General features: G+C 41.7%; 2 protein-coding genes and 1 long non-coding RNA gene across 4 annotated transcripts in view; 2 read left to right on the forward strand and 1 right to left on the reverse strand.

Annotated features, from left to right (window-relative positions):
- The first annotated feature begins 1,581 nt into the window (after positions 1-1,581).
- MIS18A (MIS18 kinetochore protein A) lies at positions 1,582-8,047 on the forward strand. The gene is made up of 6 exons (XM_032679288.1): positions 1,582-1,605; positions 2,343-2,869; positions 3,032-3,085; positions 4,254-4,376; positions 5,441-5,534; positions 6,231-8,047. The coding sequence occupies exons 1-6, from the start codon at positions 1,582-1,584 to the stop codon at positions 6,309-6,311; spliced, it is 903 nt and encodes a 300-aa protein (XP_032535179.1). The 3' UTR covers positions 6,312-8,047.
- Positions 8,048-8,517: 470 nt separating this feature from the next.
- LOC116783327 lies at positions 8,518-11,132 on the forward strand. Its single transcript, XR_004355630.1, has 2 exons — positions 8,518-8,661; positions 10,934-11,132. It is a non-coding gene; the product is annotated as an uncharacterized LOC116783327 (long non-coding RNA).
- A 1,891-nt stretch (positions 11,133-13,023) lies between these two features.
- The window catches only part of BACH1 (BTB domain and CNC homolog 1), a 30,679-nt gene continuing 19,913 nt past the window's right edge, over positions 13,024-23,789 (reverse strand). For both annotated transcript variants that reach the window (XM_032678682.1, XM_032678683.1), the window contains 2 exons: positions 21,391-21,597; positions 13,024-16,339 (listed from right to left, as the gene is read on the reverse strand). In XM_032678682.1, the coding sequence (XP_032534573.1) occupies positions 15,878-16,339; positions 21,391-21,597 (669 nt within the window). In that variant the 3' untranslated portion in view covers positions 13,024-15,877. The remainder of the gene's footprint in view (positions 16,340-21,390; positions 21,598-23,789) is intronic.

The following is a 23,789-nucleotide window of genomic DNA, read 5'->3' on the forward strand; positions in this document are numbered from 1 at the left end:
CTGTCTTCAGTAAACAGCAACAGATAAACCCCTTAACTTTGTCACTTAACTGAGGACACAACCACAGATAGAGCCTTGGCAGAAATGGAGGGAAAGCAAGTGCCTGGAGTAGAAGGGACTCAAATGCCTCCCGCTCTCCCTTGGTTGCTGTCAGTCCAATCCACTACACTCAGTTCACCCCTCAGAACAAAGCCTGCTTATTCATCTCAGCAAAACCGAACCAACGGAGTTACATCAGGACAAAAAAAAATTACTTGCCACTTTAAGTAACCATAAAACGATGTCGCAATTTCATTGTGCAAAACTAAGTGTGAGCTATAGCAAGGCGAAGGGGATGAATACTATTTCATATCATATCCTTTGAAAATAAACTGCAAAACACAGCAGAATCAGCTTCCCAGCGGACAGCATTTTCACAATAATGTATATTATTACTTTATTCATTCAGCCGGCCCTAATCAAAGGAGGAAGGATTAAAGAATAGCTTTTGTTTCTGGAAACATACATTTCTTTTACTAAGGCTCTGAATGTTGGGATGTAAACCTGAGGTTGCAGACAAAACCACAAGTTTTATGAAAATCTCTTCTCAGTCAACTTTGTAGACAGTAGGTACAGGTAGCTAACATCCCAAATTACAGATTTGCAAGTCATCAGATTTCCCTTGAGCAAACACTTCAAAAAATCTGTCCCTCCAAACAAGAGTTAGTATCAGCAGTCTTAGAGTTTCAAATGCCGGGAAATAAAGTGCAGAGTTTCAGTGTTAGTAATTAACCAGTGTGAAGGCAGACACCCATCTATACAAATCATGCCCCGGCACAGGCTCTATTGCAAGGAAACAAAACAGGTCAGTCAGACAAGCTATGCAACATTTCACCTGTACTAGATTAGCACCTACTACTCTACAATACTTACATTTATTAAACCTTCACTTGCTTCCATCTACTGGAATTGGATCTATGTAATCCCAATATATTCATACGACCAAAAATACTCAGAGGAGTTTGTTCTGTTAGCCATGCCAGCAGTGCATTTTAAGCTAGCTCAGAGCTCCAGCCTAATACTCTTGCTTCATTGTACTTCAGTGCCCTCAGAAAGAGAATTGCATAACTGACGCCTGTGTCAATCACTCAGGGGTCCCACAGCTCAAGGACTGCTTTGGGACTGAAAACATCCAGTGGCAATGAGTATTAATGTCTGGCAGAGATGTAACAGCATTCCTTACAATGCAATCCTCCTTTCCTGATGGATAATTATGTTACTCTGTATCACAGTTAAACTGAGATGGATGTCAAGTAACCCAAGAATGGGATGGATAAGTGCCAGCTAGGTCACAAACCCTTCCCTCTCAACCCCTCTCAGCAGTGCACTGCTCCTAAGAGCTCCTGAGCACAGGACATTCCTGAATTTATCTAGAGGTAAGAACTGCGGTGTCGAAGAGCGTTGAGCATCTGAGGGCACTTGGCTTGTTCATCTGGAGAGACAGAGGTCAGAGCTCATCGCAGCCTGCAGCTTCCTCACGAGGGGCAGTGGAGGGGTAGCTCCGATCTCTATTTTCTGGGACCAGTGACAGGATTCGAGGGAATGGCTGGAGCTGTGTCGGGGAGGGTTAGTCTGGATATTAGAAAAAGGTTCTTCCCCCAGATGGTGGTCGGGCACTGGAGCGGGGGTAGTGGTCCCCAGGCTCCCCAGGGCAGTGGTCACGGCCCCAAGGCTGCCAGAGCTCAAGGAGCGTTTGGACAAAGCTCTTGGTACATGGTGGGATTGTTGGGGTGTCCTATGCAGGGACCAGAGTCGGACTGGATGATCCTCGGGGTCCCTTCTGTGGGAAATAATTGGTTTTATTACAAGCAAATGAATTAAAACAAATCACTAATGTAGCAGTTTTTTCTTTACTAATCTACAAGGCGTATTGCAGACGCCGGATTCAGCCTGGAGCCGGTGTCAGGGAAACATGCAGATGGGAATAGGGAAACTGTAAAATGAATACTGGCAAGGAAACTCCTTATGCCACATGGCTGGTCCTGGAAGCCGCCATGCTGCTGGACACCACCTCCCAGCACGACACAGTCAATCAGGGAGAGGGGAACGCCTCTTCTATGACATAAACACGGTTGAAACCTTAAAAATGTTTAAAAAGCGGGACTTTTGAATTGGAAGGCGCGTTCCTGGAATCCTGCATGCCTATGACACCCAACACGTGTTGTAATTAATTTTTCCTTTTCGTTTATTCCTTCTGTTTTGCCAACTTTTGCCGTTTTTCTAAATTTAATAACGAGATTCTTCTCACACTTCCAACTCAGGATGAACTAGGCGCGACCTGATAAAACGCTTCGTAAATAAAGGATGTGTTGGAATACCACGCATCTTGCTTGGACTCGGTGACCTTAAAACGCCCTCTCCTTCCCGGACGGGACGCGAGGTGCCCGGTGGGCGGTGCGGGGCGGTCCCCGGAGCTGCGGGCGGTGCGGGGGCGGCTCCCGCGCGGTCGGCCCGGGCTCCCCGCTCGGCGTCACTGCCGCTTCCTCGGCGGGCGATTTGAAGGCGATGAGGGGCGTCACTGCCGCTTCCTCCGCGCGGGGCGGTCCCAAGGCCATGGCGGGGCGCCCTCTTCCCGCCGTCGGAGCTGGCGGCGGAGCTGGAGTGCTCCATGTCGCTGCTGGAGGTGGGCGCCGGGAGCGCGGAAGCAGCAGCAGCAGCCGCCGCAGCAGTGGGGGGCGGGCGCGGAGGGCTCGGACAGCGAGCTGCCCATGGTGTTCCTGTGCGCCGGCTGCAAGCGGCCAGTGGGCGACACGCTGAGCTGGGTGTCCAACGACGAGGAGGGCGGCTGCATCCTGCTGCGCAGTGAGTCCCGGCCCCGCCGCCATGGCGGGTCCCCTCCCGGCGGGTCCCCTCCCGGCGGGTCCCCTCCCCGCGGGATCCCCTCCCCGCGGGTCCCCCTCCCCGCGGGTCCCCTCCCCGCGGTCCCCTCCCCGCGGGTCCCCTCCCCGCATCCTCCCTTTCTCCCTTCCCCTGTGCAGGTGCGGGCCGCCAGCGTCTCGGTGGACCACAAGCGGAAGCTCTCCAAGCTGCCCGACGAGTGCGGATGGTGAGACGGTGTGGGGGAGGTCCCCTCCTGGCACTGCCCTCACCTGTCCTGGGGGAACCGGGAGCTCCCGGGGAAGGCGCTGAGGACAAGCCCGTAAAAACGGCCCGGCGGGCGGAGTGCCCGTGGTGTCCCCGGGGAGCCCCTGAAACACTTATTTGGGGTGGTCTGTGCAAGGTGCTCGTGGATTAGGTCTGTACAGAGGTGCTTGTGGACTGAGGGAGAGGGACTTGTCCTCAAGGGCGTGTAGTGATAGGACAAGGGAATGGCCTTAAACTGAAAGAAGGCAGATTTAGATTAGACAGTTAGTATTCAAAAAAAATCCAGGTAGTTGGAAACACATAAAGAGCCAGGAGACAGAGAAGCTAACTAAAAAAAAAAAAAAATCAACTTTTATTCGAATAAAAGGTAGAGTTCACTGAACAACCTCAGTGAGGTCATTCAACTTGGTAGGGGACTCAGCCTCCCTTTTATCCTATCTCACCCAGAACGCAAATCTCTCCCTGTTTCTCCATTGGCTGAGATACTCCAGGGTTACAGGCTCCCCTCCCTTTTTCGGTGTACAATTTATCAAACTGTACCTTTCATATGGAGTTTTCACATACTTCAAAGCTGGAGGAGGGTTACTTATTCCTTGCAGCTGATTGATTCTCTTGTTCCTAAGGAAACTACACAGATCAAAGGCTGCATAACCAGTAACTTTCCACTCTCTTACTAAACCAATTATGACTATTACAAGTTTGCAAGAACACTCTGTTTATTCCTCGTATTAGGAAGAAATTCTTCCCTGTGAGGTTGGTGAGGGCCCTGGGACAAGTTGCCGAGAGAAGCTGTGGCTGCCCCATCCCTGGAAGTGTTCAAGGCCAGGCTGGAGAGGGTTTGTAGGAATCTGATCTAGTGGAAGGTGTCCCTGCCATGGCAGGGAGTGGGAGTGGATGAGCTTTAAGGTCCCTTCCATCCCAAACCCTTCTGCCATTCAGTGGTTCTGTGTAGTCTTGCTGAGGTCAGCCAGCCTAGGAGCCACTGGGAATGCAGGCTGAAAGACAAGTGCCCATAATTACACTGTGTAAAGCTCTAACAAACTGTAATGCATGCATTTTTTGGAACAGGGATGGAGAGAGGTGCTTCCTTTTGTTTTCTCCTGAATAAATGTTACGTGTCTTACTTACAGCGTGGTAGAAACCTTGTTCTGCTCTGGCTGCTCCAGGACACTTGGAAACATCTACAAGTGCACCCCAAGCATCTTGACTACAAGAGGGGGTTTGTTCTGTTTCAGCATTGATTCTATTGAAAGGTACATGCAGAATGTTTATGGGGAAGCCTGACAAATCCATTTCACTCACCTGGCATCTCACTGAGGGGTGCTGCTGTTGTGTCTGTGGCATATCCAGATACAGCTGTTTGTGCTGCTCTGTTCCACAGTGATTTTCTGTATTACTGCTGTTGGCATCATAATGCTCAAGAATGAGAAACATCACCTGTGTAAGACAAATCCTAGAAAAAAATGCAATACCCGGGCTGCCTTTTGTGTAAGAAATTGCATACCAGCCAAGAAAATAACACTAGGTACACAGCACAAGAGGGTTCCTTCTCATTTGATCAGAAGAGAGTTTGTAAAACAAGCCTGCAGTCATGGGTAGCACCAAATAGACCTGCCTATTAGCTGTTAGAGGTTAGCATTGCCAGCAGGAAATGTGGGCAGAGGGCCTTAGGCACAACTTGGTGTGGGGTCTAACCTGTACTGGCCAAGTCTGCTCTGTCCTTGCTAAGGTGGGCAAAGTATGTGCTTGAGACTCTCACTTAGCCATCTTAAAAACTGTCTGGAAAATGAAGGTGTGCTTGGGTGTTAATTGGTTTTTATAGCACTTTAAAGTGGTCTTAAAAGGTTCTTCAATAAACTATATCCTGAACTAAGGCTCCACACCAGAGTTCTTTTATGAATGCATATGCTCTAGTAAACAGTGATTTTTTCTGTCTGGGCTAGCTTCAATGTTTCTGGTTTTTTGTTAGGTTCCCATTTATTGTGCTGTATCGATGTGGCTGTTCACCCCTCTTCCTCTGGACAGTTGTTTCAGGGTTTTTTTCCTTCATTCCACAACTCTGATATTTTGTTTTTTCCCCACGGCAGTAAAATGCTCTGAAGCACTAACCTGGCCACAAACAGGCACTTTCTTAGGCAGTGATGGCTGTGGCTGCTTCTCCCAGCCAGTGCCGCTCCATTCTCCATGTCTGTGTAATTTTTTACTGTATCTTGAAGCCCCAGAACCCATGGCTGTCTTTCGGGGTTCTGGAGCAGCATTACCTTTGGCTTTTTGCCTTCAGAGTGAGAAGCTCATGATCTAAACTGTGGCATTTCAGCTATATTCTAGGATCCTCAGAAAAGCAAGCTCTTACTGATGAGGAGCCGCTGACTCTTGAAAGTCAAGCTGTCTTGCAAGAGGTGCTGGAAAGGGTAAGATTTAACCTTATATCATTCTTTATTTAAATCACCTCTGCGAAATCTTAATATCCTTCAATAGCTTCTACAAAACAGCTTATTTCATCCAGAGCAATTCTGTGGGTTATAATGTCTGTTGTACTGCTCCATGCCATTAGGATCTTGTGTTATGCCAGATTTCAGTAACTTTTCCTTTAATTTTCACAGTAATTGGCATTTTCTGTTTATCATTCACAGCGTTAGATTCCTATTTATGTCTCGGGAATTTGGTATTTCATTCCTAATTAGTTCTGATTCACTTCTCCAGATCTTCACTTAACTTATAGCCATGTCTCTTTTGCCTTTTGTGCAAATGCTTTTGCTGTAACTTTGTATTGAAATATTACATCATAAATCAAGTTGATGTTTACTCTACTGAAAAACTTGTGACTGCAGGTAGGGAAGGTTGTGAGCAAATAGCATAAGGAAGTTGACTGTGGAAGGTGATGGTTGTCCAGCAAAAGGTGAGCGTGTGGCTCTGAGGCCAAGGCTGGAAAAAAGTTACGGAGCGAACGTTAAGAGTGAGCTTTCGAACTGTGAAAGTAACCGAAGTAAAATCAAATAGGATTGGTAATGTGAGATCAGATTTGAGCCCTGTCTGTCACCTACACTTGCTCTTAGTATTGTGAAATTCCGTTTGTAACCAAGTCCCTCTCCCTGGTTGTTTTGCAGGCACACACTATATTAAAAGCTCTGGAGACAAGACTGACAGCTATTGAGTCGTGTGTGGCTCCTCTGCCCAAGAAAGTCTGAAAGAAATTGCATGTTTAACTGCTGAAGACTGGAGAATGTGAAACTTGTCCTTGTAATTCTCTGGGATCAGTGGAAACATTGGAAAAGCTGTCAGAGAACTGAAAGACAGGAGTGGCTCTTGCTGTAGTGGAACAGTGCTGAGTCTGCATCCTAGCCATCCTAACCAACCTCTTCTTTCTCTTAAAAGGATACCCCAGATAGAAATAGATTTTTTTTTTTTCTTAAGCAAGACTTGTGATAAATCAATCTGTAGACTTCTGGTTTAATGTAAATATTTATTTAATTTTTTCTCTCTGAAAGCAAAGAATTTATCTCCTGACTTCCCTGATATTCAATATCTACTGAACTGGGTGTGCATTTTCCTAAACCAATGCAAAACCTCCCTGTGATGCTGTGATGTCTGAAGGAACAACATTAAGTCACTTTTCCCTGTCTTGTCTCCACAGCCTTTGCTCAACTCATGCTCAGAGACATGAATGGGCCAAAAACTATGGTTTTGTGGTTTGACAGTTTCGTGGTTTTTTTTTTACAAGTTCAAAGCTAAAATGTGACATCAATAAAGGCTTTAAAAGCATTAGATAAAATGGCTTTTCCATGCTATAATGCTCCAGTTTTGAAGCTTTACGCTTAACTGGAAATATTACTTATATTTAAGAATTTTATGTTTGCTTACTAAACTTTTGAAAAGCTTTTAGTTCGTTCTTACTTTGAATTCACATATAGAGAAAACACTGCTACGCTTTCTCTAAGAGAATTTCTTTTAATTTAGTTGGAAAATAAGACATTTTGGCAAAAGGTTTTACAGGGGGTGGCATAACCAAGGCATAAGTATTTCACCAAAACACCCAGCACAAAGGCTCAGTTCACAAAAGCATCCACCACAAAACAGTCACTACACCATCTTAGTAGAACACAACTCATTGGTTTTAAGTTACCCACAAGAGAAAGAAAAGACTAAAGGAAGAAAACAAAGTAAATAGAGAGGAGAGAGGAAGGAGAGAAAAATAGTTACCGCCACGATCTGATGGCTCTCATGGCAGCAGCCAGAAGAGAAAAGCTCTCGTAGGGTCTCGTGCTCCTACATTTCTATAGTTTGGTCCTGCCTCCCAGGCAGGATATCCAGTCATTGACCACTCAGTGCCTTCCAGGCCAGAGTGAGGTGTGTGTAGCCAGTCACAGGCTCCAGGGGTGTGGTGTGGGTGGGCTACCAAGTAGGTCTGCCTTGGCTGACAGCTTGGCCACATGGCTCTTGGAGCTGCTGTGTGCGCTCCGTGGGCTCAGCTGTCTGTGGTGGCTGCAGGCCTTACCCTGTGCCTTGTGGCTCTGCCATGTGCTCTCTGTGGGCAGGCCTTGCCATGTACCTGCAGGCCCAGCCACACACTTACAGCAGGTTGACTCTGACCCGCATGAATATATGATTCAGTGAGATTTGAACTCAGTATCTCACAACTGCAGTATTGAAAGTCAGATGTTTTACAGCTTCAAGGGGAGGAAACCAAACCAGGCTGGTGGCAGCACTCCTTTAAGCAAAACTTGGTATATATTTGAGCCATTAGTTCAAAATGCTAACTAGGAACACTTGCCAGCAATTTTTTTTGTTTTAATGCAGATATTTCAGTTATTTGTCTTTGGTCTTCTATGCATTTGACTAATTGTCAGCGTTTCTTGTACAGCATGAGTGTTCCACCTAATGTTTTTCAATAAAAGCAAGCAGCTGTGGTGTAAAGCAAGAATAATTTCAAAAAGTGGGGGTCTTTTTATTACCCAACTGTACTTAATTTTACTACTGTGAGGTTTTACGTTTTCTTCAAAAACTCTGAATTCATCTCCCCATTCTGCCCCAGTGGCAGGCACTGTTTCTCTTAAAAAAGCTTCCGCCCTCCACCTTCACTGGTATATTTTGAAGTGGTGCTCAAGTTTAGCCTATAGTGATGAGTCTCACATTCTTTTATGCTTAGGTAACTAAAAGATTTTGTTACTGACATACCTGCTAGAGGAGATTGTGTTACTCCAGTGTAATTTTGAGGCAGTTCTGCTCTTACAAGTTTTTAAATGCTGGTCAACAGCGACATTCCTTATCCTGGATGCCTGAAGAGAACCATGGACTACCCTTTAATTGAAGGTTGGTTGGTGGTAGAGGTGAGAGGTTGAATAACTGAACGTTTATCAAGCTGGAGGTGGTGTCTAAGTGGGTTCTTGTCTTTGTTCAATTGTGAGATATGTGGCAACCTCCATTGGCTCGGTCTGTTCTTTTTGGTTTGGCCATATCCTGAGTCACCATGGTATCAGGTGTTTTACTCTTGTCTTTCCCTTTTCCCTGGAAGTTCTGCACCATGCCGAGCAGCTTCTGGTAGGCAGTAACAAAGCTCCACATGCAACTGTGAGCTGCCCCTCCATGGGTCTACCATGACCTTTCTCCTTCACAGATTTCGTTATTTTCATGGGGTTTAGGAGTTGTTCAAGGGTGAACTTCCATGTTGGAACAATTTTCTAAGAATTTACCCATATCTTCCCACAGCCCATGCCACTTGAGGTTTCCCACCCCTGGGGTGGGCTTCTGGATGCATCCTTGACGATTCCTGGCCCTATCTTCATATATTAGGTAGGCCATAATGGCACAAACTTGCATGCAAAGCCCAAAGAGCAAGACAGCTCTGGCATCTAAAGAGGATTTAAACTTCCCAGAAACAATTGTAGTGGAGTAGAAGGAAAAATGGATGACGGGTTGGGAAAACATACCGCCCTGTGTTTCTCAACAAGGATTGGTGCCATTATCCTTAAATCCCTGGAGGAAACAGCTTAGGCCAGAGCCTTGAGGACATACTCCAGCTGAGACTCATAGGTGGTGAATTTGCAGCGTCATAAACCCAACATATGAACTCGAAAGCAGTTATCACCACTTGGGTCTTATCATTCAAGCTGAAGAAAACAGCCAAGCTGGACAGGCCTCTCGGTATGGTTATGTGCCAAAGAAAAGCTGCTAACTCAGGCAGCATGGGGCCTAGGGACTCCAAAATGAGTACACAGATGGATTACACAAGAGCTGTTATCCCTTTTTCACCTTTCCCGTCATCGAGCCCCTAGTTGGGTTCCAATAAACATCTCAGTTTAACAAGACAGAAATGTTCGCTGAGGAGGGCAAGATAGGAGAAAAACCAAGCTCCTCCTTCTGAGTAACTATAACTTCGAAATTAAGAGGCTCCAGTCGAGAAGGTGCGGAAAAGAAAATAACAGCTCTTTAGTAAAGAATACACATATATATATATATAGGTAACACCACAAAACAAGCAGCAGTCCCGTAACCAAACTCCCACCCAAAACAAGGAGCCGCTTTTCGTCCCTCGGCGCAGTCACAGCCGCGCCCAGCAGGGGGCGCTGCCGGGCCCGGGAGGTGCCGGTTTTTGGGGAACGAGGGAGCGGTTCCCACTTCCAGCCGAGCCCACGCGGCAAAGGGCGGATCTCAGCCGCGGCAGCTGGGCTGGGACCCCAGGGCGAGCCCCCCACAGGGACTATGTAGCTGTATGGCAGAGTGGGGGCGGCGGAAGCCCCTCCGCAGGCAGTGCCAGCCCCGGGCAGTCCGCGCCGCGCCCGGGGCTCGGGAGGCGGCAGCCGGCGAGGGACGGAGGTGCCGGTCCGTCCAGGGAAAAGCGGGGAGAGCGGGGGACGAATGGGAGCTCCTTTGGTCCTCAGCAGCTCCGAGGAGGCGTCCAGGCAGTGGGCAGAGGCGAAACCGGGACCTCCCTCGGGGCTTGAAGTAGTCAAAAATGACCCAGCCCAAAAGATGAACCTCCAAACTAAGCACCTCCCAGCCAAACTGCCCTGTTTCCCTTCTGGCTGCTGCTGCTTCAGCTAAACTTACACAGTAAAAATCTACGTTCCTCCCCTGCCTCGGGCAGAGGAAAGCAAGAATCCTGTTTCTTGCAGAGAAAAGTCATCAGTGTTTCAAGGGGACGATCCAAGCCAGGCGACCAATGAAGCCTGAACTTACCCCACCCCAGACAGGCTGTTGGTGTGGAACATTCACCAGGAGCTAAAAACCCCCAAACAAACCACAAACCAACCAACCAAAAAAACCCCCCAAAACCCCTATAACAGAGTACCTAGAATTTCGCAATTAGAAGGGGCATGTCACGGAAACCTTTTTATCTTGGCACACTTCTCTTTTTTGGGCTGTAGCTGGAAACTGCTCAGATTTGGTCTGGGCTGTGAGACTGAGAGTTTGGATAGTAGGAATAGGTGAGAAGTGCAGTGCAGCCATGAGTTTGGTATAGTTCTCTGCTTTCTGGGAAAGAGTACAATCAGCTGAGTTTTCCTTCTTGGACATTTGGCATGGGCTCAGCTGCTGGACTCTTTATGGTTAGCAAGTGAGATCTGTGAGAGTGAAGAGAAGGTGACAGTCCATCTGTGGGAGAAGGAAAGAACTGTAATTTTCTACCAGGAGACCACCAATGCAATGTGGTTCCACCTCCAAAATGGATTATTTCTAGGGATTTCTCCCAGAAAAAGTGTGCCAGGACAGTATGGTTAATACCTGCCATGCACAGCCATAATATTATCTGCCCCTGAAACACTGGTCCTACGCACTTTACTTCCTATGGGAAAGAACTGTTATTTCTTTCCAGGAGACCACCACCAAAATTTTGAGTCCACCTCCAAAACTGAATACATCCAAGGACTGCTTCCAGACAAAAGGAAAGACACTTCTCTGACAGCAGCCAGAACCTGGGAAGGGCTCTACCTAACCACAGGAGACACCATACCTTAGACAAACCATAATGATGAATTCTAGAAATAAAAGCATATGGCTTCCAACATATCTCATTTGAAATGCAACCCATCTCAGCTTGTGATTATTGAGTATGAAGAATGCCTGACAGGAGAGCAATTCCTGAGCAAGGAGCAAAACACAAATAATGTTTTTGTTAGGTGAGGCTTTCATCATCCCCTCACCCTGTGTGCCTTCTCTGCTGTCTACTAAAAAGCATGGGTGTGCCACTCTCTTGTTCAGTAGAGGTAGTAAGGTCCTTTTTATTATTCCTGTTATTGGTTTTGGTTAAAACAAACAAACAAACCCAAAGGTGGCTGGGTTAAGCATCGTTAAGACATTCACCTTCCCTATCGAGTTTGGACTTACAGGTTCATCAGCTTTTTGGGATGACACCTGGACATACACAAGTTAAAGTTTTCTGGGTTTAAGGGTGAGCAGGAATGATTTATTTCAGAGAGCAGAGGAGTCTGAAAGTTTTATGTAACTCTTAGTACTCCTAGATTCACACACCATCTGTGTGAAAAATGGACCAGCCCAGTGTACAAGTGTCAGTGATATTCCCCAAACTTCCATGATCCACTATTAACCCAGATCTGGGGAATCTGTGATTTCTGCTGCCTTTTATCCCTGTACCTGTCCCCTGCTTTTTACCTACTACTTTGTTATGAATGCCTTTTTTTATGAAAAAGCCTTTATTATTTTCACATAGTTTCTAGTTGGTTATCCTGTATTCAAGTGAATGTTATAAATATATGTAACTAAGGTAAATATGAGTAATTAAAATTACAATGAGCAATTATGTAATTGTACCAACAGTATTGTAACATCTGCATTTAAACAGATGCCTCACATGCTGATTCAATACACCATTTATCACGGCTACCTAAAAGTATCTAGTATGCCTGTATGACTTTAATGGATCCTTTACTAAAGCAAATCAAGTGCACCTTTAACAAGAGTCAGACTGGCAGGAATGAAAACTCAGAATCAGTAAGGGCTGCTCACTGAAAATCTTTCTTGTTTCCTAGATCATTACCTGAAAAAGTCCCAAATGCTGACAGGCTTACATGACATGGATCTTCTGATTTATTACCATTGGGCTGAGAAAAAAAAATTGCAATATGATTGAGAACTTTATCATCACCAAATGCATTTAAACAAAATCATGCCAGTTCACCCAAGAGCTTGAGACTTATGGCCTTCAACAAGTCAATAAAGTCGAATATATATTTTGATTAGTAAGCATTTTGTTTCTTCCCATGTCTCTCCCATTCATCTCCTCCTCTTTCACAGTAAATACAAAATAGTAGATTGTAAAATCTATGTGACCTTCTTAAAGTATCATACCAAATTCTTACTAGACTATTATCATATATCAAGAAAGCCTTAAATGTTATTTCTGAAGTTAGCAAAATATACTGACTTACTTGTATTGTAATATTATTCTCATTCATTACTTACTTGATAATTTTTACTTTTTATTTGTTTTAGATTCTGACTTTTTTGACTCTGCTATTCATATGAAACAGTAGGTTTTCCACATGACAAATCTGATCATCGGTAGGATGAGAAGAATATTCATGCATTTGGGAATATTAAAATTTAAAAAAAAAAATAAAAAATCAATAGAGTGAAATATGTATTACTGAGGAAACATCCTAAATAGTTTAGAAGATACCAACCTTTGATACACTTACCTTTCTGGATTATTAAGAAATGTCAACTTCATCTGAAAAACCCTGAGCTAGTATTTTGGGCCTATAAAACTTATAAACTATACAGAGACTACTTTGCTACCATTTGCAGAAATGTTTATGAATAATGCACCAGCAGAGATTTTTCACAGCAGAAGATGTGTACAAAATAGAAAAGCCTTTGTAGAAAGGATAGTGGTTTTTATTGTAGTCTTAGAAAATACTGAATTATGAAAGATACAAAATCAACTGTTGTAATTATCTGTTTATTTTACAATCTGTATGCCATCATACCTTTATGATTTCAAGATAGTCTGTTCAAAGTATTTTAAAACATGCTTTAGCAAAGTATTTTACAATTTCAAAATCAAATATTTCTTTACTGGAAGAAAAAAATAAAACCAAACTCCAAAAACATTTTCCTGAGAATTCTGTATCATAAAATTGTCATTCATTCTTAACTTTTGCAAGTTGATGACACAGGCTATAGAAGTCAACATGCAACTTGTAGGTCTACAGCATTAAATAAATATTTTAAAAATTATTTAGATGCAGCTGGTCAGGCAAAACCCTACCCTCACAATCAAGTTCATTACAGGTTTAAAAACATGATGTTAATTTTATCACAGGTCAACGACGGTCACGATTTCTGCACTGGAATCCCTCCACCATTAGCTGTGTGGAATTCAGACTGTGGCTGATCACCAGAGCGCAGCAGTGGAGCACAAGCCTCTAGTGGATATTCCAGCCTTTAACCTGGTAATCGCTGACCTTGTTTTCCAGCATCTACAGCTAAGTGTGTCAGGGGTTTGGGCCACTGGATGAGCTCCCAGCCAGCCACTGCCTACATATACGCTCCACCCGTTTAGAACAAGCGTTTAGCCCATGGAGTTCCATTTTGAAGTACGTGTACTGTGAGGACAATGCCATTGTCCACGTCATTTCAGGGTATCACCAGCTTCAACAGTGACAGTAGTTATGAACAGTAGAGGGGGTTTGGGGCTTTCCATTTTGTTTTTTATTGTTTCTTTTTGGTTTGCTTTTTAAATAAAATGGAGACTTGAGAGCGAAACGCTACCCAGGATGGCAGCATGCAAGGAAGGCAAGATTAAATTAACCAGGAATCTACAGACACTGGGAAAAAAGCCCACAGAGCTTTGTAAGTAATACATATACATGATCAACATATAATCAATGATAGTAATTAAGAGAATTTCAATTCAATTATCTGAAAGCATATCAGTAGAACTCTCATGACGTCTCCCATATAGTACTTATTTCTGAATTTCAATTACTGCAAGCACTGTGTTTTATACAAGCTATGCTCCATTAACATAATTTTCCCCTTAAAAGTAATGATATATGATGAAAATCCAAGGATATCACTAGAGATTTCGAATCAACTTTCAATCCCATAGGTGAGGTAGTGTGTAGTCATTTGCATTTTGTGCTGGTTATGAGAAGTCCTGTTTAAATCTGTCAAATTTTAAATTTTTGTTTTAAATAAGCGGCTTAATGTATTTATTAATGCTATGTTACCTATGGGTGGTGGGGAGAGGGGAAAAAAAAAAAAAAAAAAAAGTCTTGCCAAGAACAAGTTTTGTCTCACTGCAAGATAAAACTGAAAAGTGGTATTTACAGGGTCCTTTGCTGCCTACTGTACATGCACACAAAGACACAAAGAGCTAATATACATACTGAGGTAGGAAATGAAGAATTCCACTGGCTTGTTCAAGATTCTTCATGTTTTGTAAACCAGCAAAACCAAAGTTTTCTGTGGTGAGGTTCAATACTTAGTTCTGTTGTTAGAATAACATCTAAATAACAAAGCATCATTGGTATACAATATGTATCCACTGCTATGTAAAAATCTAAAAAACGGGGATTGTTTTCAGTAGCTGAATTTCGCCTTCACAAAGTAAATAAAGGAAATATCTCCAGCTCATTTCCTTAATAAACTTTTTATATACCTACACTAATAGCACAAGCCACTGAAAACGTACTACAGGTTAGCCATAAAGTACGCCAAAGACTAAGATTCTGAAATAGAAATTTACTGGTCCCAGTGATCAGAGAACAAATATATTTGTAACTTTATGCAGTTAGGCACTTAAGTAAAAAATTGTAGTGCCTGAATACCTTAAAAAAAATAAAAATCTGTCCTTAGACTGCCATAATACTTTGATTCCAAATTACCACAAACAAGCAGAAAGCTTGAAGGTGCTAGGACAGTAAGTCACAATACAGCAGTGAATTTTAACAAGCCTATGGGATTCAGATGCCAGAGGATCCAATGCACACTCATCCAAGAACTGCATCAGTTTCAAACATCTGCCTTTCACAGTTGTTATTCCTCCCACTAAATTTAGAGAAGAGAGCAGTATGTGGCAGCACCTCTGCCGTTCCAGTTCTCTTAACTCTACACTGGAGAGCTAAGACAAAGGCATATATTCAATAAAAGCCTACTACTATTCAAATTTACTACTACTACTAGCCTACTATTTTTATTCAGTAAAAGTCTAGTCTGGGACAGGGATGGGAACAGCAAGAAGCAATGAGCTGTTCCAGAGCGCACTTGCCAGAATCTCCTCATACTGTCATCTTATCCTAACTCATCTACAAAATAAGCATTTACAAGCTGTATGTGCTTCTTAAGGTTTGTCTACCAGGCAAAAAGAAATCTTAGAAGAATTCTAGGTATAGAAGTCATTGTGCATAAACACCTGTTAGGAGGCTTTCACTGAGATGCGGAGTGGCATTAGTTACTGTGGCATAAGTCAGAGCAAAGGCTGTCCTATATGTGAATGAAAGCTTTCTCAAAAAATCAACACCTGCACATGGAGTTTATACATTTCAACAACTTTCCTGAACCTTCCTTGGCATCACCACACAAGAAAAAGCTTCAAGGCTGACACATATAAATTACTCTCTAGAATTACACAGAGCAAACCCAAAGCTTGCCAAGTAATATAGTGACCACTTATCTGTCAATGTAGTTTCAGAAGATAAAGTTTCATCTTTTATCGCTTAGTAAGCTACTTTCCATAATGCTCGATCTCACTTTTAGTTGCAATGTTGAGAGGCTGGCAATAGGAACAAGAGATTCACTCATCTGTAGTGCATTTGTCTGTCATCTGCTGACAGAAGTCTGTGATACCACTGCTCTGTCCACACTGTTCCACAAGTAACGTTTCCTCCAATGTTCTTACAGAAACTGGATGCAGTTCTTGTACTTGATCATATGTTGCATCACACACACTTTTGACACACTGATAACAAGAACTCTGCTCATTTGTAGATGTAACACCTGAAAGACCATCTGCTGATTCTACAGACGCTGGTACTGCAGGCTCACTATCAGACGGAGCTGTTTGTTCTCTCTTCGGGAACAAAAGTAAGAGTGGACAATCTGAGGAAGAATATTTTGCAAGTATTTGTATTTGCTCGTGACTCAAGGCTGCTTCCTTACACACCTGCTGGCAAAGTCCAGTCAGATTCTGCTTTGTCTCACCCAGAGTTGACAAAATGTGGTTTCTTTCCTTCAGCAAGTTCTCCTTCTCATTTTGCTGCAAAAAGAAAAACAGCCCTTTAGTCTACATTTTAACACCAAAACTATGGTTTATGTTCCAACCAAAGCTAAAAGAAGAATGTAAATAATCTGGTCTGCTGAAACAGAAGTAATTTGGCATTAAGGTAAACAGTAATACAATCAAGTGTGTGTCAAAAGGTCAATCCTAACCTCTATGAGGAAATGGCAAAGGACAGGAAACAAGCAAGGCCATAATGAAGCAGTTGAAAGAAGAGGACAAAGAACCCAAAACCAAACATGTCACAACACATTAATTTTAAATTCTCTATTTAATTAAGAGACAGTTTTGAAGATATACAAAGCTTTAAATAGTTTTTATGTAGTAAATGTTAATCATAGGGACTGTGTGTTACAGCTATTGCTATGTCAATGCACTCCTGGAAAGTTTAATTATCATCCTTCTATCATCCCCTTTTGCAGGAGAAACTCATACTGCAACCTCTACCTTTTTCTTTTTTTTTTTAAGAACTGGTTAATTTTTGGCAGCATTTGGCAAGAGGAGCAGTTGTTACCAGTCCTTTTTGCCTAAAATTATTCAAAAGAGAGCTTTGCTAATAAATTTCTACTTGTCAGCATACTGGGAGCAGCTGCTAATCATAGAATATGCTGAGTTGGAAGGGACCCATCGGGATCATTGAGTCCACCTCCTGGACCTACGCAGGACACCCCAAGCAAGAATCACACCACGTGCATGAGAGTGATGTCCAAACGCTCCTTGAGCTCTGTCAGGCTTGGTGCTGTGACCACTTCCCTGAGGAGCCTGTTCCAATGCCCAACCACCCTCAGGGTGAAAAACCTTTGCCTAATATCCAACCTAAACCTCCCCTGACTCAGCTTCATGCTGTTTTCTTGAGTCCTGTCACTGGTCACAGGAGTGAAGAGATTGATACTCGCCCCACTGCTTCCATTTGTAAGAATTCTGAAGACCACAGTGAGGTCTCCCCTCAGTCTCCTCTTCTCCAGACTGAAAAAGCCAAGTGACCTCAGCTGCTCCTCATAAGGCCTCCCCTCCAGACCCTTCACCATCCTCAGTCTCTCATTCCCCAGTCTATACATGCAACCAAGATTGCCCCATCACAGGTGCAGAATCCAGCACTTGCCCTCGTTAAACTTCATATGGTTGGTGACTGTCCATCTCTCCATTTTTTTGAGGCCTTTCTGTATGGCCTCTGTGCCCTCAAGGGAGTCAACAGCTCCTCCTGATTTAGTTTCATTGGCTAACTTAGTATTCCTTTGAGTCCAGTGTCCAAGTTGTTGATGAAGATGTTGAAGAGAAGTGGGCCAAGGATGGAGCCCTGTGGAACCTCACTAGTGACCAGACACCAGTCTGATGTTACCCCATTCACTAGAACTCTTTGTGCCCAACCTGTGAGTCAGCTGCTCACCCGTCACGGTTATTCAGATGTATGCTGGGCACTTTGTCCAAAAGGACACTGAGAGACAGCATCAAAAGCTTTGCTGAAATCCTAAAACATTATGTCTACTGGCTTACCTAGATCAACTAGGTGGGTTACCCTGTTGTAGAAGGAAATCAGGTTCGACAAGCAGGACTTTCCCCTCCTGCAGCTGTGTGCTGGCTGTGACTGACGACTGCACTGCCCTCCAGCTGTTTTTCAATACTTTTGAGAATAATCTCTTCCATTCTGTTGCCAAATCTCCTATCTAAAATCACTTTATGTACCTTTTGGGTATGTAGAGGCACTCAGCTGTGTATTATGGACTAATGAAATCATCTGGACTGCTGTTTAAAACAAACATCAACATTCAGAAATAGTTATTCCAGTGTAGGTTCCCCACCCCTATGTGAAGTTGTTGACAGATCAATAAATTTAGATATTGTTTTATTTTAGCAGCATTATACTGATACTGCAAAGTAATGTCCGTTAGTTTTGAGGTCATAGTAAACTGAGAGCTCTTTTAATTCTTCTGGTGTACATTCCTAGAGCACATGGCACAGGGCAAAGTACAAGGAATCTGAATGTACACAGGTGCTCTGAAAGAGTTGCTTCTAACAAGCCAACATCTGAAGTGGCCCATGTGTGTTCTCAAATACGGAACACTAGTGAACAACAAAAACACAGGGATTCACCTGAAAGGTGGGGGGGTCAAAAATTACACTGTCAGTATAGAAGATCAAGACAAATGATAAAAGATAATTCTCCCAGATAACAGATTCAGTACTGGACAGTATTTTTTTCAATATAAGTAGAGCTTAATGTAAGACTTCCAATTTTACAGAATCACTCAGGTGGGGAGGTACCTCAGCAGGTCTGTAGTCTCACCTCCTGCTCAAAACAGTCAGCTCTGGTTAAGATCAGGCTGCTCAGGGCTTTGCTTAGTCATGTCACAAAAACCTTGAGGACTGGGCATGCACAACACCTCTGTGTAAACTGCTCCACTGCCTGCCTCTCCCCAGGGGAAAAGAAGTGTTTCCTTATATCCAGTTGAAATCCCCCCTTGTTCTCTTGCTGTCGAGTACTACTCCCTGAAAGCTGAAGGTCTTTCATTCACGACAGCTACAATAACCTCAAGAACTTCCCCACAGATATGAGCAGCTGGATATTAGGTTCCCCCACACACACCTCTTCTCCACCTCGGTGGCCTTGCTCCTGTTTTTCAACGCACTCCTGGCACTGGGCGAGTTCAAAACTCAGCAAAAGACTCAGTCTTACCCACACTAAGTGTAGGAAAACCATAACTGCCCTCAAACAACTCGCTATGCTCCTGTTAACACATCCCAGAACACTGACGGTCTTTTTGACAGCCCGGACATGTTTGCCAACCCATGCTCAGCCTGCTCTCTGCTCAGATCCCAAGGTCCTTTTCAGCAAGGCTACTCCCCAGCTGTCAGTCTCCAGATTCTACTCACTCGGGGAGTTATTCTGTTCCAGATATAGGACTTGCCCAACAAACATACCACAAATACTATCTCCTAATCTGAGAGAAAAAAAACTATGAGCAACACCAAATAGAAATTATTATAAGACAACATGCTGTACATACTAGAAGCCAGGATGAGGAATTTCAACAAATAGTATTTCCTAACAGGCTATAGGACAAAGTATTATCTATTTGTCTAAAGTTTTCAAACTGTAATGCTACCAACTATATATCAACTGTACTACTATATATACACTCTATAAAATTATATATATAAAACTATATATAAACTATAATAATACACCATACTATCCCCTCTCAAAGCCACATTAAAGATGAGATTAAAGACTAAAAAGTCTGAGAGATTTGACTGACCCAGAGAAACAGGAACAAAGCAGGAGCCATCAAGCACGAAGCAACCTGGATGTACCACACATTGCTCTTCACAGATAGATGTCTCTCTACTTCCCTCCACCTGGAAATTATGCCTAGACAGACCTTAAGGTTTCTGTATTCATGTAAACCTTACATAAGTTTGATGGTGCAACACCTGTTGCCATCAGATATGCTCCAAAAAAGCTCCAAAAAAGATCTTCTCAGGCATTTCTGAAGAAACTTATCTGCACAGTTGGAAAAAAATATGCAACTGGAACACATTTGTGCTTAGTGTGTAATTCCTCTAACTGAGACCTCACCTCACAATTCTCAAGACTCAGCACTCATTATCTAGACCTTGCACAGCGTTATCCATCAAACAGCTGACACTCAGTCTGTTCCAGCCCAGATCCAGAAGAAAGAATATTACCTATAATTATTAGCCACTTAAACAACTATATGTCTAATCTTGCAGATCAACCTTTAATGCCCTGCTCAAGTGTTACAAAATATTGACAGAGTTACATAACAGAAATAACAATATGATGACAAAGACAGGCAGAAAGTTTTGAAATGTCAGAAATGCAACTTCTCTCTTCAGTCAGAAAAATGCTATTAACACAATCACCTGATTTCCTTCCCTCTCTCAGAGCATCATCTCCATTCAGCACAACAAATGACCTGCTCTGTCAACTCATCAGGGCTAAATTTTAGGCACTGCAGGCCTTCCTTCAAAAATCTATCTCCTTCACTGCAGAAATAGGAATATATGTAGTGAAAGATGATGGATCAATTCAGGAAAATACTTTCCATCCCATGGCACTTGGCTCTAATTTGATTTTCCTTTTCACTCTCAAGTCAAGAAAGGTGCAACGTGACTGTGTCTTAGCTGATGCAAATATCAAATTCACATACACTAAGTCTCAGATGCTCTAAGGACAAGAATTAAGAGTACAGTAATCCTAAACAACTGAACTGTTTAGTGCACATGGTATGATCAACCATGAAACTGAAATGAGAGGGTCAGAAACGAAGACTTTTTTCTGAAAAGTCACTCTATTTTCTTGCCATTGCTATTTTGTGGATAATCCTAACCTCAGATTATCTATATTTCTCTTAAATGACAAATTTATCTTTTTATTGCCTTCTTCAGAAGGAGAAATTGTATTAACAGATGGCAGCAGAGAAATCTGGATGCATTAATTCCTCAGTTACAATTTTGATGCAACTGCTAAAAAGGCAAGCAACTTCCCAAGTTCTTTTGTATCTTCCGCCTTTCTGCAAGCGTCCCATTTTTAAGATTCAAGGCTCAGGAAACAGTTCACTAGCCCATGTTAATATGTTCCAAGAACTGTACTTACACAACTACACAATTGCGTAACTAAACTTGATCATGAGCAACACCACGAGCTGAAGAACAAAAATTGCAAAGCAAGAAAGGGGAGGAGGCAGAAAACAGTCTGGGATAATGGTTTGGGAATCATTCTGTACAATTAAACTCAACGGCTTTGGAAACATCATTCACCAAGTATTATGCTGTGATGCACTTTTATCTGAATGGAAACAAGTCCACAGAAGGAAAGGCGTGTGTCCTTTAGAGGAAAGCACAGAAAAATAATGAACTGCTATTAAGAAGTTATCTGAGACTGATAAAATTTTCTAAGCTTGAGTGGAAAAAGTAATAAACCACCTCACTCTCCAACTACTGCCAGATACCCGGTCAAGGTGTTTTGAGAAAGACTCACGACAAAAACAATGAATATTTATACATACCAGTTTTTCAATTTCAGATTCAAGATTCTGTATGCAGTCAAGTTTTCTCTTGCGACATCGCTGGGCTGCAATTCTATTTTTACTTCGTCTTCGGATATCATGAATACAGTCCAATTGTTCAGGAGTTAACTTATGCATTTTCAGAAATGACTGGAAGTCATTTCTGGAAAGTGAGATAATCCTTTGTGCATTAAATGGAAGTTTTACCTAGAATGTAAGATAGAGTTGTAAATCAAAGGTGAAACCGATATACACAAACACCAACAAGCCAAGTTTTCATTTTAAGTATTCTTCACCACAAAACTCATCTTCCTACACCTCAGAGACAAGAGTAAACTGATGTAGCCATTGGATGATGCAGATAAACCCCAGGGGTTTCAACTATATGACTTCAAGTGCAGGTGAAATAGAGTACTTTGCACATTTACATCAGACCCTCAAAAGCATGTTTAGAGTAAGAGGAAATGTATCCCTCTGTACGGCAAATAACTGGGTGATAACCATAACTTCTCTTCTTAGAGTGTAAGTCAAGCATAAAACAGGTGTCAAGACTCACTGATATAGTCTAAAGTTTCCCCAAAGCTGCTACTAAGACTACATCCTGCATACATTTTTATACCTACACTTTTTTTTTCTGCAGGAAAAGTTCATCTGAAACGGGCATTTCCTTAAAATACAGAAGTCACAATATCTGTCTTGTAATTCTTAATGCTAGAGAAGAGAGATAACCAGGCTCTTGCTGCTGTTGCATACCTGACCTACAAAAGCATTTGAGATCAGAAAGTGTTGATTAATACTGAAAAACATATTTACCTTTACAAAATAATCATCATGTTGGATGCTCATAAAACTAAAGACACTTTATTTTAATCCTTACAATTGAGTATAGTAAGTAGCAGAATATGTCACCTTGCTGTGGTCAAAGATTTGAATTTAGTTTAAAAAGTAGAGAACTGTTTGGCTACCACTGGTGACAAACCACCAAAAAAAGAAAAAAGAAGAAAGAAGAAAAAAGAAGAAAGAAGAAAAAAGAAGAAAGAAGAAAAAAGAAGAAAGAAGAAAAAAGAAGAAAGAAGAAAAAAGAAAAAAGAAGAAGAAAAAAGAAAAAAGAAGAAAGAAGAAAAAAGAAAAAAGAAGAAGAAAAAATAAAAAAGAAAAAAGAAGAAAAAATAAATAAGAAGAAAGAAGAAAAAAGAAGAAAGAAGAAAAAAAGAAGAAAGAAGAAAAAAGAAGAAAGAAGAAAAAAGAAGAAAGAAGAAAAAAGAAGAAAGAAGAAAAAAGAAGAAATAAGAAAAAAGAAGAAAGAAGAAAAAAGAAGAAAGAAGAAAAAAGAAGAAAGAAGAAAAAAGAAGAAAGAAGAAAAAAGAAGAAAGAAGAAAAAAGAAGAAAGAAGAAAAAAGAAGAAAGAAGAAAAAAGAGGAAAGAAGAAAAAGAGGAAAGAAGAAAAAAGAAGAAAGAAGAAAAAAGAAGAAAGAAGAAAAAAGAAGAAAGAAGAAAAAAGAAGAAAGAAGAAAAAAGAAAAAAGAAAAAAGAAGAAAAAAGAAAAAAGAAGAAAAAAGAAAAAAGAAGAAAAAAGAAAAAAGAAGAAAAAAGAAAGAAGAAAAAAGAAAAAAGAAGAAAAAAGGAAAAAGAAGAAAAAAGAAAAAAGAAGAAAAAAGAAAAAAGAAGAAAAAAGAAAAAAGAAGAAAAAAGAAAAAAGAAGAAAAAAGAAAAAAGAAGAAAAAAGAAAAAAGAAGAAAAAAGAAAAAAGAAGAAAAAAGAAAAAGAAGAAAAAAGAAAAAGAAGAAAAAAGAAAAAGAAGAAAAAAGAAAAAGAAGAAAAAAGAAAAAGAAGAAAAAAGAAAAAGAAGAAAAAAGAAAAAGAAGAAAAAAGAAAAAGAATAAAAAAGAAAAAGAAGAAAAAAAAAAAGAAGAAAAAAGAAAAAGAAGAAAAAAGAAAAAGAAGAAAAAAGAAAAAGAAGAAAAAAGAAAAAGAAGAAAAAAGACAGAGCATTGTCTTCAGGAATGATGCCATCACCTTCTCTGTCACATAAAGATGAGAAATGTATTTAATCAATTCTGGCCTTTTGTTTGGCAGGCCAGCTTTTTATATTGATGGCAGCTTCCACTTACAGTCAGTCTCAGTAAGGCCCTCCATCTCAGAAAGAAAAAACAACTAGTGCTTTAAGAACAACTCAATTTTCATATCATTAAATGATCCACCGTACACAGAGTTACACTGCACTTCTACAGTTCTGAGAACCGAGACAGAAATTGTTCAAGGTATATCGCAAAATCTTTTGGGATTAGACTACTTATATGGCATCTGCCTAAACCACTAACAAAGCAATAACAAAGAAAGGAAGAGCCAAATAATTACTGCAGTTGGAGAAACAAATATAACCTTTGTTTAATATCATC

This window comes from Chiroxiphia lanceolata, chromosome 2, assembly GCF_009829145.1.
Source record: "Chiroxiphia lanceolata isolate bChiLan1 chromosome 2, bChiLan1.pri, whole genome shotgun sequence".
In the NCBI taxonomy this organism is placed as follows: Eukaryota; Metazoa; Chordata; class Aves; order Passeriformes; family Pipridae; genus Chiroxiphia; species Chiroxiphia lanceolata.